This window comes from Alligator mississippiensis, chromosome 1 (assembly GCF_030867095.1).
Source record: "Alligator mississippiensis isolate rAllMis1 chromosome 1, rAllMis1, whole genome shotgun sequence".
Lineage (NCBI taxonomy): Eukaryota > Metazoa > Chordata > Crocodylia > Alligatoridae > Alligator > Alligator mississippiensis.
Genome location: NC_081824.1, coordinates 101421084 through 101434252, shown reverse-complemented (window position 1 = coordinate 101434252; position 13169 = coordinate 101421084). Strand labels below are relative to the sequence as shown.

The following is a 13169-nucleotide window of genomic DNA, read 5'->3' as shown; positions in this document are numbered from 1 at the left end:
ACAGCTTGGTCTAGGGCAGTTTTTAACATAACAGAGATCTAACATGGATCATGTAAAACCAAAACAGCTGTGGTTTGTGGGTGCCAAGTTAATTTTTTTGGGGCAGTGCTTGCCTGGAGCATCCATGCAGTTGGCACCTATGCCCCCAAGCAAGATAGGTACCTTGTTTTTGGAAAGGGAAAATGAAGAATTTTTTTTTCAGAGCTATGGCTACACAGAGCAGGGACAGAGCCTAATCTTTAACTAGCTCACCCTCACTTTCCTGCTCAGCCAAAAGCTGTGCCTGTAGCTACTACTGAAAATTTGTTTCTCTGTGTAGGTCTATGACTTTTGAGTGGATTAGAATTTGACTGAGGTGACACACACAGTTGTTACTAGCTATTGTGAAAACTTTTAAGATGGAATAGGATCTGGTGTGCAGGGCCACATTATCAAGCCCACAGGGCTTCCCATGGGTCTGGAAATCTGGCAGTAGGGGAGTGGCAGTCAATGCTGCCACTGCTCACTTCCACTGCCAAATTTCTGGACCTTTGGGGAGCCCTGGGGGATGGAGGACACGACTCTGTTGGCCAGATTTGGTTTGCTGGCCAGATGTTGAACACAACTCATTTAGATGATATTATTAAACTCTGGGAGCCAGATATTATTTTACCTCTAAGAGGCATTTACCCAGGCTCTAGGCATCTACATCACTGAACAAGATCCTATTCCAACCTGTGCAACAACCAATGAACCACTTGTACATTGAGATTCCTAGGGTCTCTCCACATTTGAAATGCATCTTGTCTGTTTTAGTTCCATTAAAAAGTCATCTTTAGCTGGAGGAACCCAAAAGATGAAATTCAGAGAAGGTTGTCCACAAGTGTATTATGACTTGAACCCAGTGTTAATAACCATCACTTCATTTCTTAAATGACTAGGACAAATAGTTTAGTCAACAAAGGAAACAAATATATGCAAGAGAAACAATTATAATTTGTTTATTTAGCAAAATGTACTCAAACGATTTATTTTTCTTTTGATGTATAGATGTACAAAATATATCAGCTCTACAGTCTGCCCATTCCAAATCCCTTCCCAGGTATCCATAACTTTCTTTTTTTATAATCAATTTCACAAACTGAGCAAGTGAGGGTGCCAAACTCATTTATTTCAGAAGCCACGTTATTCTGCAATCCCCAAATTATTCATTCCTGTGTTCCTGATGATTGGCAGAGAGCTGCCTGGTTGCATGGTTCTGGCTGTTCTGTGTTTCCAGTTACATAAATAGGTATAAATACATTAAATACTTGCTTAATACAGTTGTTCCCCCACATATGCAATTGGTGGAGTTGCCACATGGTTGGGGTTTTCTTCCAATAGCATCTGAAAGGGAAGATGATCTAAAAGTTAATTTCCTGATTAAGATGTGCTCAAAACCATGAAAAGGTTTGAGAAACTCTGTCCTATAAAATCAAGAACAGATGACAGCAGAGTTCACCCTTTTCCAAACTTCACCTGATTTGGGAAATGGGAAGAGGTTCAGAATGATACTCCCTGGGTGCATCTACATGTGCAATTAATTCATAGTACATGTTGGAGTTAGCTGCTCCTGGGCACAGCATTTACATGCATACCCAGGACCACAGCAGTCTGGGCTGGAGCAAAGCAGCTCTGGGCTGGCAGGGGACCTGAGGGATCAGCCCCAGGCTCCAGGTGGCTAGGGCATGAGAGTGCTACAGTGTGGGGCTAGGCGGCAGGCAGCTCCAGCTCTGTAGCATCCTTGTGCCCCAGCCAGCCCATCACAGTCTACACATGCATTTGAGTACACATAATTACTCTGCCAAGGATAGTACCATTACAGTACTGTTCTATGTTGGAGTTCATTTACTGCACCCTAATATCAGTGCATGTGTAGATGGTGATGTTTTACTAATTAGCTATAGAGCTAATTAGTCAACTCCACAGTAAAGATGTAGACATAAAATTAGTGCCTTGGCTGCCTCTTTCTGGCATTTGTTGATCACTGAAACTGTCTTTCTCTCAGTCACCAGTGAAACAAACTGCTTTTTCCTACAGTGACTGTTTCTTAAGGCACAGAGGAGGTATCATGATAAATGGGCTCTAAAGTATTTTGATCAGGCTGCTCTATGCTCTCTGATTTGAAGGTATGGGCAAGTGATGCCTCCTGAGTCAGGGGGGGCACTTGCACCCCCCCCCAGAGGACAGTCAGCGACTGGGGGGGGTCCCCCGTGGCCAATCCCGCAGGCCGGGGTGGCTGATCCTGCTGACCCACAACTGGAAGTGGTGCACTGCTGGCAATTCTGGGTCAGATCGGCCGCGGGGAGACTGCTTCTCCTGGGACACTCCTCCCCAGCCAACGCCGTCAAGGGGGCACCAGTGCTTCACCTGCGCCCCCCTGCCCAGGAACGCTGCTGTCAGGGGGTGCACCAGCGCTGCCAGAGGCTGCATGTGCACCCCCTATGCATTGCCACTGTTTGAAGGAAAAGAATAAAATCTACTTATAGCTTTCTGCACACCTTATCTTTGAAAAAGGATGCCACATTAATAGGTATGGCTTGGTTTAAATTGCGATTTCACATTTTTTTTTTGTGTGAAAGTCATGAAATTAAGTGATTTTCATGAAAAATGTGATTTGCAATGAAATGCCATGATATGGCTGCTTGCAGCGGAATTCCCCAGCATTGTCCAGCCAGCAGCAAAAGTCTGGCAGCCCAAGGGAGGGGGGAAGGGGTTGCACAAGGGACAGGGAGGAGAGAGCTTGGGGAAGGGTAAGAGAGGGGATGTTTGCTCGTCCAGGTAGGAAAACTGGGACACCTGGAGACTGCATGGAGGGTTGGGGGCACCTGAGGACTGCCTCCCTTCCCCATCCTCTGGGCCTTGGCACTGGGTAGGGGAGGGGCTGTTTGCTCCTCCAGGTAGGAAAACTGGGGTGCCAGCGGTTGGGGTCATGGGGAGAGAACACACGCGTGCGTGCACACACACAAACAGTTCAGCACCAGGTCTTTCTGCCTAAGGCAGCCAGCAGTTTCCAAGCCCAGGATAAAGCCTCTTGCCTGCCTGCTTCCCTGCTGCAATCATGCTGCTCTCTGCCTTCAATAAGAAGAAATCAAGGCAAACCAAAAACATCTTAGTCCAGTGAGTTGGGGGGGAGGAGGTGTGGGGGCCATGGGCTTTTCAGCAGTGAGCTGAGGCCTTGGGAGCAAGGCCTTTGATGCTGCAATTAGATCTGACCCTAAATCTGCCCCTCAGACAATTAGGGGGCATGGGGAGGGGATGGGTTCCCATGATCTGGGTGTGACAATGGTGGCCACTGCCATGATTGGGCCAGGATATTAGTGAGCTGGGCCTGCAATTTAAACCAGGGCCTATTTATAGGCCTCTGCAGCAGCCTGAAATTAAACTATGCATGCCAAATTGTGTATAAAACCAAAGCTCTTAGGAAACAAAAGTCCCATAAAAGAGGATTCTATTTCTTTCTTGCAAAAATTAATTACAGCTTAATATAATGTACTCTGATGAACAAAGCATAACATTCCTTCAGATGTTAAATCCAACCCAAAGAACAGATGAGGAGCACTTAATTCTCAGAGGAATGCATTACGAGCCCCATTACTTTCCTTCCTCTCATGGTGTGAAATCAATCTCTCCCCAGCTGCCTCCTGGAATGTTTCAGAAAAGGAACAAACAAACTCTGGCCCTATTAGGGTTAATGCTTTTGCATAGACATATATGACCATAAACTGGTCAAGTAGTACATGGTCTTTTGTTAACATTGTGACTGGGAACAAGATGAATACAGCCACAATAATATACAGCTGTCAACTAAAAGTACTGCATAAAGGCATCTTTGGCCATGTAGGCTCTTGGCTCTTTGAAAGCAGGTCAGCTGCATTGCCAGCATGACAAAGAAAATAGCAATGTTCAGAATTAGGAAAAGGCGGGTGTAGGAAGCCGATACTAATGATGCACTGCTTCGGGCAGTGGTCACCATATGTGCTAGTCCTGATTGACCTTTGAGTGATGCCCCAGTTTTGTGCTTTACATAGGTAACATCTGCAAAATCCAAAAGGTCTTTCATTTCCTCATCTTCATTCACGGGCAGCTCATTTTGTGCCTGAGTCTGTGCTTTTTGTCGCACTTTTCTTTCATTTACCTCAATCTGTGCAAAAATGTCAGGAACAGCATCAACAAACTTGTAGCCTTTGGCTACCTTTTTGCTTTTCTTTGCCCTGCCTTGCTGCTGGTGCTGCTGCTGCTGGGAGATAGCAAATATTCTGTCAATAGCCTCCTCTGTCTGTCTCTTATCTGAAAACCTCAGCAGGCGCTCAGCAGTTTTTCTAAAGCTGTCTGTGTTGCGCACACGGGATAGGATCTGCTTCTCAAGCTGCTGGAAAACAGGCTTGAAATTCTGAAGATTCTGTTCCACAATGCCCACATAATCTTCCACTTCTGGCACTGCAGAGCTCTTAATGGCAGAAACATGGTCAAACATAATTTTCTGTCGGTCTGCGATAACTTGTGCAAAGACAGAATGGGCTCCAGTCTCAACCGTCCACAGATAAATTGCATAGGAATGCTCGCTAGTTGTTACGAAGACATCCAGTTGCTCAGAATCTCCACGGACATCAAAACTCTGGACATCTATGGAAGGTCCTATGAAGAGGTAAACTCCTCTGGTGATTGGGTGTCGCAAGTGGGTTGTTACATTCACAAAGTTTGTTCCATTGTATGGGTATCCACGAGGATACATTTTTGAGGCAATGGTAGCTTTCTCACTATAGCCAGCATCATCCATCCAGAACATCCTATACATCCCATCACGGTGCCTAATAAAGGCCCCATGGACATTATCAATAACAGTTTCTTCAAAAGGCATATCCACATTGTGGAAGAAGCTGGTTGTTGCCTCTAGGGGGCTGTCATCTTCAAGATGAATTTGGTCCACCAGCAAAAGAAGCTGAGGATGTAGAAGTACAAGGTTTCTTTGAAAGTTTTTTAACTTCAGTTTTGGGTTGTAAGCACCCACTCCTTCTCCCCTGATAAAAACCACACCACTTCTCTCCATTGCTGCAACCACTCTCCCCTGGCAGTCCCCAGCCAAGTCATGCTTATATTTCAACCACTTTGATGAGCAGTCCTCTGTAATCTGCCCTTCCCACGGGAAAAAGCAGCTTTTTGACATAGCTGGAGAAAACATCAACACATTGTTAAAGAAGGTATACTTTGGCCCATACAAGGCTTCTGTAATAAAAGGGACACCATTGGGAGCAAAGGTAAAGGAGTTCTGATCAGGATGTTCATGCCCAGCATTAAAGTTCCTCCATCCCTTGATCCACTCTTTGTACTTATTTTTATGAACAATATCATATATTGCACGTCCTCCCAGCTTTCCTGATTTGAAGGAGAGGAAGGGCCTGTTGATTTCAGCTGGCAATGCACTTCCATATGTTACAACTCCCCAGTCCTCAAAATAATGTAGTTTTGGAATTCCATAGTCTGGTGGAGGTACAGAGTGCAAACTTGCATCATACCTGTTAAGAGTAAAAGTACATGGGTTTACATATGGTCATAAATATAAAAATAGTTATTTGCTTTATCTCTATTTTTCAGCCCTATTCCAAAATGCAGCGTTTTGTGCAATATTTAAACTAAATACATGTTTTACAATATAAAGCCCATAGTATGCTTGCTAAATGAGCACATTACACAATGACACTCATTGCAATAATCTCCATACAGATCCCACCATATATCAAATAAAGCTATCCATAATTTCATCATGGGAATAGATTTTGCTCATGTCACACAGATGTATGTTTACTATTGACATTTTAAAAACTTTGCTATAGGACTTCATCCTGAACTGCAAAAAAGAGTTTTCTCTTGGACATCAACATATTTTGAGGATCTTTTCTTCAAATGAATGTGCAATTGTTGCCTATTCAGTTAAAATAAGATGAACGGAACTTGGATCCTGCAAAAGATATAGCTTGAAAACAGCCCAGATATTGGAGGGAATAGGAAGTCTGAACCTTGCAAAAGAGATTAGGAATAAATTTAAAAGAATTGATAATCCCACTATTTTTTTAAAAGGATGACAGGAATTTGCTGTTGATCCAAAAAAAATATCATCTGCAAAAATTTTTGCCTCTTTCATATTTCCTGGATCATCAACATGACCACTTAAAAATTTATCATAGTTTTGTTTTCTTCTGAAAAACTTCTGATGTCAATATGTATGCAAACTGATTTAATGAATATAGTTAGCTTTAAAAGGACTCTTCATGCCTAAAAAAAATAATATATTACATTATTGCTTGTTCACATTTTGTTTCTGTAAATTTAAAATATTTGCACTGCTCTTTAAAAAAGGTACCTATGAAGTGTCTCTGACATTATTTAAGGGAACACAATAAATAAACACAATGTAAAGCCCCAACAAGACTTCTATCTCCACAGCAGTAAATGAAATGATTTTTCTCCATCAAAATTCCTCTCTCTACTTTGCAAAAAATTCTTTCAGACCCTACATCAGTGTTTCATAATTTTGTGAGACTTAAAGCATCTCTCCACACTTTTCTGAATTTAGTGGTACTCCATTTAAAAAAAAAAGCTATCACTTGGATTTTTTTGTGTTTTGTTTAATAGAACAATTTTGTTGCAAAGAACTCAGACAGAAAACAAGGGGGTCCAAATGTTATTGATACTATTTGATATCTCTGAATTTATCTTGTGAATCATATGTACGTGTTTGCATTTCCAACACTGCTAGTATTGCACAGCACCCTATGGCACTCTTAAAAGGATCTCATGGAAGTCCACCTGAGAATTGCTACTTTACATAAACACAAGCTTTGCAACATGTTCTGAGGCTAAAAACTCCAGATGACCAAATGCATAACACTGTTCCATAGCCAATGGCCCTATATAACCAGTTTACTTTCTTTACTAAAGACTCCAAAGCAAGTGCCTCTTCTGACCAAAACAGCATCATACAGAATAAGAAGAAGGTGGTTCCACAAAGGGGAGTCTTAGTATGTTTAGGGCTTATTTCCACGCCTTGAATCCACTACAAACATCTCACTTCTTGATGTCAGTAAGACTGTCTTTCTCATAAGATGAGAAAGGGAGGGTATGGGAACAGTAGAGAAAATACATTCTATTAAACAGGTAACCAGCACCATACCAAGGGATATTTGGGCAACTATTCATGAATTTTTAACTCATATATCATAATTATAAAATCACATCCACTAAACGTACATGTTGCTTGTAGTGAAAATATTATGCTAAATTAACCCTTCTATGTATATGTCAACTGATTAGTGGGAATTAGCAATGAGTGTTTAAAAGCCTCAAGTATTTTCATTCCTTGCCTGTGGCAGGGTGGTCTAGTCTCACAAATTAGAACACAGTGTACATTATATAAAAAAACTGCCTTAAGTCCTTTATCAGCTTTTCCCCTCTTATTTGAAACCTCTCCTTAGATAGTAATGTACATGGCACTTTTAAAAGAATGCATACTTCTTTGAGCATCTAATTTTACTACATGTAAAAGAAAAAAAATCAGACTTCAAATGTTCTTCTAATTAACCACCAAAGCACAAAACTAACCATAGTACTAATGAAATGATTTTTTTAGGACATATGTAGGAAATTAGATATAAGACTTTCATTCCCTTTGAAACTGGTTGTCCAGAACAGACAACAGCTGGAAAACAAGTGAAAATGGGCTATATAAGACCTGTGCATTGTATATATTTATATATATGAACATATATTTATGACATGCAGAATTTCTCCTCAGTCCCAACCTCTGTTCTGTCTGGAGACAGTTTGGGCTGCACAGGGCTAGTATAATCTCCATTTCTGCAGTCCATTAAAAATCTGAAGGTAACATGTAATCACTAATGCCAAGCAGCTGTCATGTTTCTTTTAAGCTCATTCATTCTGTTTCATACCAAAGAAATTCAGTGTGAAGAGTGCACCACCGCTGTCCTTTGGATGGAGTCCCTGGGCCTTCCACCACCCGATTCTTTCTAATCTGATCAGCCAACCAATTCCCGCTGCCGTTGCGCATGATGAATTTGTCAAGAAATACCAACTGGCTTTCTGGCCCATAGAACCAGTTATAGTTGGAGTCTGCAATGGCTACAGTTCTCTGAAATCCTTGGAAAAAAGTTGAAAAGAATATAAGAAAAAGCAAATAAATGTACAAAGACATGTTTTGTAGAGTGAGGATGATGAAGCCAAATACAACAGGCTTGCCCTTTTAAAGTATTTATAGACACACACTTAAATGTCCCATAATCAGGATAAATGTGGCCTTTTCTCACTGCTGTAACAAACTTGAATACTCACCTGTTCTTCTCAAACTATACACCCCTGATAAATGCATCAAGAGAAAAAGTTCCATCCTCCTTCCTTCTCTTACTTAAATCTTGCAACAACAGAATTCAGTTTGCAGCTTTAAATTTTTCTTAAATCAATCTAAAACATTTAAAGCAACAGTAAATCACAGAGGCTCCTCACAAAACCAGTTCTGCCTTGGTGTAATGAGGATAGCAAGTGTTCTTTGTTGTTTAAGTATTTTTCTAAAGCAGATAAGTGAGATACCATGTGGACTCAGTGTAACTCATTATTCTAATATGTGTTGGCACTGGAGTGTCAAAAGTTATTTTTGCCTTCTAGATAGTTTTAGCTGCTATAGACTGGCATAACTCCACTGACTTAATAGAATTATTCCCATTTATACCTGCTGAGATCTGGCTCATGAAATCCATCTAAGCAACATTTTTTAAATGTTTCATGTAGCATTGGAAAACGTTAGTCTCATTTGGATTCTAGGGAGGTGTAAACAGATTTGGGCACAGTAATAACCAAGAAATCTTCATCCAAAACTTGCAAGCCTGAGACAAAATCTTTTCTGATGCTTGACAAAATTTGGCTATCATTTTTCACAATTATTTTTCATGTTTGCAGCTTCTAATTCCAACTGGGACTTCAGAGAAGTGAACTGTAGTGAGAGGTACTGAAATGCAGTGAGAAAAAACTGTTAAGGCATGTCCAGCCTGATCAGAGAAGGAAGTCCTAGAAAGTTTTCAACAGTGCTTCTTCCAGCCTAATTTTGCTCACTCAAGAAAATACACATAATTTTGAAAAAAATCAAACATGAATAAAAACATTTGCCTACTTCATCAGGAACCAGTCTCTCAGTTAGGATTTACATTCCCTTTTAAGTTTAATTCTCTGAATTTACCACCAGCTGCTTGGCAAAACATGATTTCAGGAATGAAATTTCAACTTATTATCTTTCAGTTGCTCCACATTTCTGTTGTTTTTGTGTCATGACTCTTCTTTCACAACTTCTAAAAATGCGATCCTTCCTTTCTAGCCATGTGGGTGAAAAGATAATCCCCTCCTGTCATCATTACTGTAATGGCCTCCCCTGTTAGTAGATTCCTATCTTCTTCCCACTCTGTCCAACTAAAACACCTGCTAACACAAAACAGTCATTTTCTTTTTGAATCTCTCTGTTAGCTTCTATTAGTTTTCCACATTAAATTCAGGCTTCCCACTCCTCAGTGCAATACTCTGTTTCTTATGGCTTTGCACTCAGTCTCTTGAACGCTGAGATCAAGTATAATCTTTTTTTGCTCTCCTTAAAGCACCCACCTTACCACTGTCCTTGTATCCTTCTCACCTCCTTGCTTTTTTTCGAGTCTGCACGTCATGCTTGGAATGTCTTGCTACTACACACTGTTCCAAACAGGATCATTCAAATCTCTTTAAACTCTTTCTATGAAGCCTCCCAATATTATTCTATCTATGAAATCATACAATCATTGGAAAGTAGACCTGAAAGAGGCTTCAAGAGGTCATCTAGTCCAGCCCTATGCTCAAAACATCTCTGACTAAACTATCCTAGTCAAGCATATATCTAACCTGCTCTTGGAAATTTCCAGGAATGGAAATGCCACAATTTCTCTAAGTAGCCTGTTCAAATGCTTAGCCACCCTTATCATGAGATAATTCTTTCTGATCATCAGCCTGTTTCCTCTGCTGCAGTTTGAGGCCATGGCTCCTAGGCCTTTCGCTGATGGTCACAGAGAGGCATGTCTCTATGAGACACCTACTGCACGGTAGCCTAATAACACTGTGCAGTAGTGTGCTGGTCAAAAACTGTGCTAATAAGCTACTGCGCAGTGTCATTAGGCTACTGTGCAGTAACAGTCACAGAAAAACAGTGTGCTGTCACTACTGCACAGTAACTGTGGTTACTGCACATTTAGTTTAGTACTGTAAGGATGTACTAAACTAAATGTGCATTAACTACTGCACATTAATGAATGGGCATGAACAGAGAGTAGTCTATCCTCTTCATAATCATCCTTCTAGTACTTCAGATTCTTCTTCAGAATTCTTTTTCAGCCTTTTTTCATAAGTTGCTTCCCAGGAACCTAATCTTTTTTTTTTACTCTCTGCCAGACTAATTCTTATACATCCACATTTCTTGATGTGTGGGGCCCAAAACTGGGACACAGAACTCTGGGTGAGGCCTCTCCAGAGCAGAACAGAGTAGAAGGATCACTTCCCTTGATTTGCAAGTGACACTCCTGTTAATAAAATCCATTATGTTGTTGGCTTTTTTCTGGCAACAAGAAACTGAATATGCAACAACATTCAATGGTCATAGTATTTATACTGGATAATCTGCTCTTGGAACAGAAAAAGGAATTTGATACAGCACAGGAGTCAAATGACATGTGATTTTTTTTCCAGAACCACAGAAGAAAGTTATTGTTTCATTCACTAGTTGCTATAATTTTCCATTTCAATGTTTTTCCACAGATAAATGTGTTTTGCATGTCTAAAGAACATATTTTGCCCTCTTCAGAAAGTAGGGCCACTAGGGGTAGTTTTCCTTCTACTTAGAACCTCAGGTAGCAGTTTATATTATGGCAACCCATCCTGAAACACAGAACATCCTAAAACCCATCCCAAAATACAAAAATGCATATTTTTCTGTCTAATATTTGACACTCATTTGGTCTAAAAGCGTGGCCCTTTGGGCATTGCTGTACCTGTTATGGTACAAATAAGCAACACAGTTTAATTAAAAATGCTTTGCTTGCTGAACTCTCTGCAAAAAAAAAAAAAATTGTTGACTGTTCTTGATATTTCCCAGTTTTTGTGAAGATATTATCAATTTTTATGCAAATGTTATCACTTTTTTCATTTCTAAAACCTTTCTTTCCAATATGATGAGTTTCAGTAAGTAAAAAGAATGTTAAATATTCTGATAATAATTATGAAATTTAAGAATATATAAGAAAGAATATATAAGAACACTTTCACAAGAACAGAAAGTTGAAGCCTTTCAAATCCTGAAATGTAAAAACAATTCTATAATGTCGTTGTTTTTGCTCAAATCTTTGCCCAATCTTTTGACAAACTCTAAAGGTCAACAACAATAGTGTAATTTTAAAGTACGATGTAGCAAAGTAAAAAAAAAAAGCAAAATCCTTCATTGTTTGAATCACACACACATCTACTTAAAGTAACATTTTATAATAAAGAAATTGTCATTGCTTTGGAAATTAGGAGATGTCTCTTCATCAATCCAAACTACTTACCTGGCAGGACAGTTCTATACATAAATGCAAAGTGCTGTTTTAGCCAGGGATGGTTAAAGTGGTTGATGCCAAAGTGCCTTTGGACAAGAAATATGTATTGAAAGAGAGATCTGGTGGTATAGCTGCCATAAGCCACTCCTTCGTAGAGAGATCCATCTGTAACTTCTTGCAGCAGGACTATAGACTTCTCCATGATTGCAAGCACCTGCTTAGTCCATAAGTATGCTTCCTGCAAATAGCCTGGAAAATAAAGATGCACACAGTGCTGTCAAAACTTTATAGCATGCTATAAGCCTGAAATATGTTTCTTTAAACTATGGGCACTCCAAGTGTGGTGTCCTTACACATAATATGTGGCCTATATCTGCTGTGTCCTTGCAATTATAGGGTGAGAATAAAACTGAGCACACATGAAGTGTTACCACACATGAACATAATCACTCAAATTTAATCTTGGGAAGACAATCGAACAAGTACTCATTGTACTTGAAGAGAATATTCCCTATTCTGCTCAACAGCATTCTGAATATTCACAGTAAAAAGCATCTCTTTCCATAACAGAACAATTTTATTGCCTTTAAAATTAAAGCACTGTAAAAACAAATTTACTGTCTCCACTAGAGGGCTTCAGTAATGTAAAAATACATTGATGGATGCCTTATTGATATGAATAACAAAGAAAAACTTTAAAGTTAAATTTTTTAAAGTAACAGTAAATGTTATTATGTAGCCAACAATTCTCCACACTACAAAAGCTTTCAGAATACTGGATGGTATAGAGGCTTGCCAATAAGGAGAGTTATTCTGAAATAGCCATCCTAATAATTGCCCAGGTGGCGCATGTTTATTCCAACATAAAGAGTTCCTTATTCCAAATCAATCCAACTGGATTAAATTCATGCATACTGGGTGTATCTACATGTGCCATTAAGGCTATGTGATAAACTCTGGAACAGTTTGCATCTAAGTGAGCTGCTCCCAGCCACAGTGTTTGCACATGCCCCAGGAAACGGAGCAGTTTGAGCCAGGGTGGAGCAGCTGCAGGCTGACAGGGGACCTGGGGATCAATTCTGGGTTCCAGGTGCCAGCATCAGGGAGTGGAGAGGCTGGCTTGAGCACAAGGGTGCTATAGTGCAGGGCTAGGTGGCAGGCAGCCCCTGCAATTTAGCAACCTCAGACCCCAGTCAGCCCATCACTGTCTACATGGGCATTTCAGTGCATGTAATTACTCCGTCATAGGATAACTATCCTATGGCAGAATTAATTAATTTACTGCACCCTAATACCAACATGCGTATAGACAATGATGCTTTACTGCAGAGCTAATTAGTCAACTCCAAAGTAAAGTGCATGTGTAGATGCACCCAGTGTAGACACACTATCTTAAAGTGCACATATAGATACACTACCTTACGGTGCAGTAAGTAACTGCACTGAAATGCATGTGTAGACAGTAACATGGGCTGGGTGGGATACAAGGGTGCTAAAGTGTGGGAGGTGCCTACCAGGTAGCCACATGGCTAGCTAGCT

The 13169-nt window shown here is 40.3% G+C and overlaps 1 protein-coding gene across 3 annotated transcripts in view; it reads right to left on the bottom strand.

Annotated features, from left to right (window-relative positions):
* Nucleotides 1-964: 964 nt before the first annotated feature.
* LOC102565708 (dermatan-sulfate epimerase) overlaps nt 965-13169 on the bottom strand; it is a 342822-nt gene continuing 330617 nt past the window's right edge. For all 3 annotated transcript variants that reach the window (XM_019479558.2, XM_006258912.4, XM_006258913.4), the window contains 3 exons: nt 11640-11879; nt 7965-8172; nt 965-5534 (listed from right to left, as the gene is read on the bottom strand). In XM_019479558.2, coding sequence (XP_019335103.2) covers nt 3770-5534; nt 7965-8172; nt 11640-11879 — 2213 coding nt within the window. In that variant the 3' untranslated portion in view covers nt 965-3769. The remainder of the gene's footprint in view (nt 5535-7964; nt 8173-11639; nt 11880-13169) is intronic.